The 3273-nt window shown below is 32.4% G+C and overlaps 1 protein-coding gene across 2 annotated transcripts in view; it reads right to left on the bottom strand.

The window, feature by feature from the left end:
• LOC106464763 (palmitoyltransferase ZDHHC5-like) overlaps window positions 1-2148 on the bottom strand; it is a 125709-nt gene extending 123561 nt beyond the window's left edge. The window contains exons 1-2 of one of the 2 annotated variants that reach the window (XM_022392565.1): window positions 1655-2148; window positions 1167-1291 (exon numbers count right to left, since the gene is read on the bottom strand). In XM_022392565.1, coding sequence (XP_022248273.1) covers window positions 1167-1264 — 98 coding nt within the window. In that variant the 5' untranslated portion in view covers window positions 1265-1291; window positions 1655-2148. Of the gene's footprint in view, window positions 1-1166 lie in introns of both variants that reach the window. The other variant, XM_013924921.2, reaches the window with a different exon arrangement.
• Between the last annotated feature and the right edge of the window lie 1125 nt (window positions 2149-3273).

The following is a 3273-nucleotide window of genomic DNA, read 5'->3' as shown; positions in this document are numbered from 1 at the left end:
ACATTCTGAGCTTTCTATTGGTTATTCACAAGTCATATATTTAAGTAAGTGTGTAGAAGGCACCATTTCCAAAAATGGAAACAAGTAAGTGGGGCAACTGCGTTTGATTCAGTACTTGAGTGATAACTAAGCAAATAGGAAAGATATAAGGTTTTTATTTCATGTTCTAGCTTGTCATTATTGGTAATTTGAGATCCTAATTTGTACGAAATTATAGACTTAGTATTTTGACATCACAAACATCTAATTTGAACCAGTGCTGCATTCAGCATACCACGTGACATACTAAAATCGATGTTTAACTGTATTTTTTTATGTTTACTTTTATGTTAAGAAATTAAATAATGTATAATACTAAAATTTCAATTATAATCTACAGTTTGATACTAAATTTATTGAAATAAATTCATGAGATAGTTGTTCAATAAAATTTTGAATGCAAGTCAACAAACGAGATGAGGTGGCCTTCGATCCGTGACCCGTCTGGAGAGGGTTAACATAAGCCTCTTGAAAAATGATGTTTGAAAACACAATGTAATTATTCAACTCCTTAAACTGAGCAAACGCTACCAGCATCTGACTGAACATTCAGATTTACCTATCGGATGGTGACAGCATCCGATAACATTTATGTCTCTGAAAATTAATCCAAACAATGTTATTATCCACCTTTTATAAATAAACCAAAATTTATAAAGTATGATGATAACTATTAGGACATCATGAAAATAATTCCAGCAGAACACGCAAAGAATTATGGGTTTAAAGAGTTAAGTCTGACATTAATGGAACTGTATTTTGAATTTTTTTTAGATAGTATAATCAAATTCTAATAATTAGTTCCCATAATTTTGATAAGTAAATTTTTTTTCATTGTAACTAATTTGATTCTGTAGTAGAATTTGATAACTACAAACAGGTTTGGCATTATAACTTAATTGATTCTTTGACGTGAATTGATAACACAAAATGGCTCTTGATTTAAAACTAATTTCATACTCTGACTTGTTTTTAACAATTAAAAACAGTTTTGACATTAAAACTAATTTCCTTCACCTAGGTTTCACTTAAATTAAAAAAAAATTCATAATGTTGTTAGATAAAATATTGAGCATAAAATCAATCTAGCAGATATTAATATTCTGTATTGTTGTAAATGTACTTACGGAAAGGTGAAAAATAGGGTTGTTGCTGATAATAAAAGAATCCAGGCACAAGTTGCAGGAAGAAACTTCGTGTTGGCTTTCCCACAGCACTTTCCCATTTTTTTTTAACTTGACAACCACTGATGCTATGTTGTATGTAGCAATAAAGCAATGTCAAATTAATGGTGTCACACTATCAAAAACTCATCACTAAGCTTTAAATTTCATGTTCTTTTTTCTTCCTTATTGGAAAAATAAAAATGACCAATTTTAAGGAGTAAGACAGTTCGAATTCTATAAAAAAGTTAATATCTGTATAACTGCTAGCTTTGTTTTTTATTAACAATGTTGATGGTATTTCGAATTTTCAGTAAAACTTTAATACAATGTACAAGTTCTAAAAAAACAAAATGAAGCTTGTTAAACTAATACAGCTCCAAATTACAATCCCCTCCAAACAGTTAGTTTTAAAAACAATCATTCAGTAGCAATGCAACATTGTAACTTACGCTGTTATTGTTAACTTATAGTTCAAAATTTCAGTTTCTGAAATTTGAAGAACAAGCACTGCAGGTAATAACACAAACACTTGATCAAGTTGATGTTAAAACGCTCAGACTACATTATAACAAACAAACAATCCATGAACCAAGTTTAAACAATCGACTGAAATCGGTCTCTAACGTTCTAATTAACTGATGGTCAAATATATATATGTATACTGTGATATTACAACTTCTGGTGCTAGGCCTAAATCTAAAAAAAACTAAGCAAAAAGTCTGAACGTTAAGCCTATTCACGACATTAAAAACATCGGTATGCCTGCATCAGGGATTATATAGTTTGGTTAAATATTAACGTTAATATTAAAATTATAACGACTGGTAATATTTTTCTAACTATATCTTTTGTTATCAATTTCTTAATAAAGAAAACCACATATTCAGAGTCACTTTGCATTCCTTCTTCTAGGAAAGAATGTCAGCGCCGCCTTCACGTATGCATTTTTCTAATCCCTGGAGAGACTCAACTCCATACAAAAATACTTTTATTTTGACCAAACTTTCATTGAAATGCAGAGTTAGATAGATTTTTAATATTACTTAGCATTAAGGTTTATAAACAATGGTAATCGTTATGGTTATTTTAATTCACTTGAAATGCATAGATTTTAACAAGAAATAAATATTTCTTCGATAAAAGATATCCCCATCAGAATTTTTAACTTTTCATATTTATATACTACAACAACTCTGAGATTGTGTGTCTGTAATTAAATACAGTGTTACGACAGTGGGGGTCACGTGACGAGTATTCTAGAAGATTCGCTAGTGTGTTACGACAGCGGGGTCACGTGACGAATATTCTAGAAGATTCGCTAGTGTGTTGCGACAGCGTTGCGTCAACTGACGCTGGTAGCACGTGTTGAGAGTCTTAGAAGTTTCTAGAACAGGCAGTATTATCGTATATAAGTGCGCTAGACAGTGAGAGAGACAGACGGAGTCGAAGCAATAGTGGAGACAAAGACGTAGCGGAGACGAAGCAGGCAGAGAGAGAGAGAGAGAGAGAGAGAAAGAAAGACAGCGGTTACGGTCGGCGGGAACTGAGGATAGCAGACACAGAGATCGGAACTATAGTTTGTAGGGACGGACAATTAAGTCTAAGCGCGATAGAAAGTGAGTGAATTATTGTGAACTATAGTGTGTGTAACTGTGAAAATTAAGTACATTACAAAGTTGTATTGGGGAAGAATAGACAAGTTTTATAAAGAAAGGACTTGTGTCTTGCAAGAATTAACAAGCAAACATACAGAGACGTAACAACAGCAAAAACGGCGCACAACAGCGCCATATTTTTAATGAAATGTGAACAGAAACAGAATAAAACAAGTTTCGTTAAAATCGGGCCACGAGTTACAGAGTTAGCGCTGTTTTTCGGGTCACTTTTATGAAATGCATGAGTAATTTTACATCACACTACCCTTCTCGCTCTTTACGAAACTTCTTCGTTCAAGTCTATTTCCCTGTCAATGTTTCCATCTTCATTACTCCCGATCAACAATCAAATATCTTTTCTTGAACACGAATGGATTGGAATATTTAATTATAATATCTCAAATAAACCTTCA

The sequence above is a fragment of the Limulus polyphemus genome, unplaced genomic scaffold, assembly GCF_000517525.1.
Source record: "Limulus polyphemus unplaced genomic scaffold, Limulus_polyphemus-2.1.2 Scaffold1737, whole genome shotgun sequence".
Classification (NCBI taxonomy): domain Eukaryota; kingdom Metazoa; phylum Arthropoda; class Merostomata; order Xiphosura; family Limulidae; genus Limulus; species Limulus polyphemus.
The sequence above is the reverse complement of the archived record's forward strand: the minus strand, read 5'-3'. Positions and strand labels throughout refer to the sequence as shown.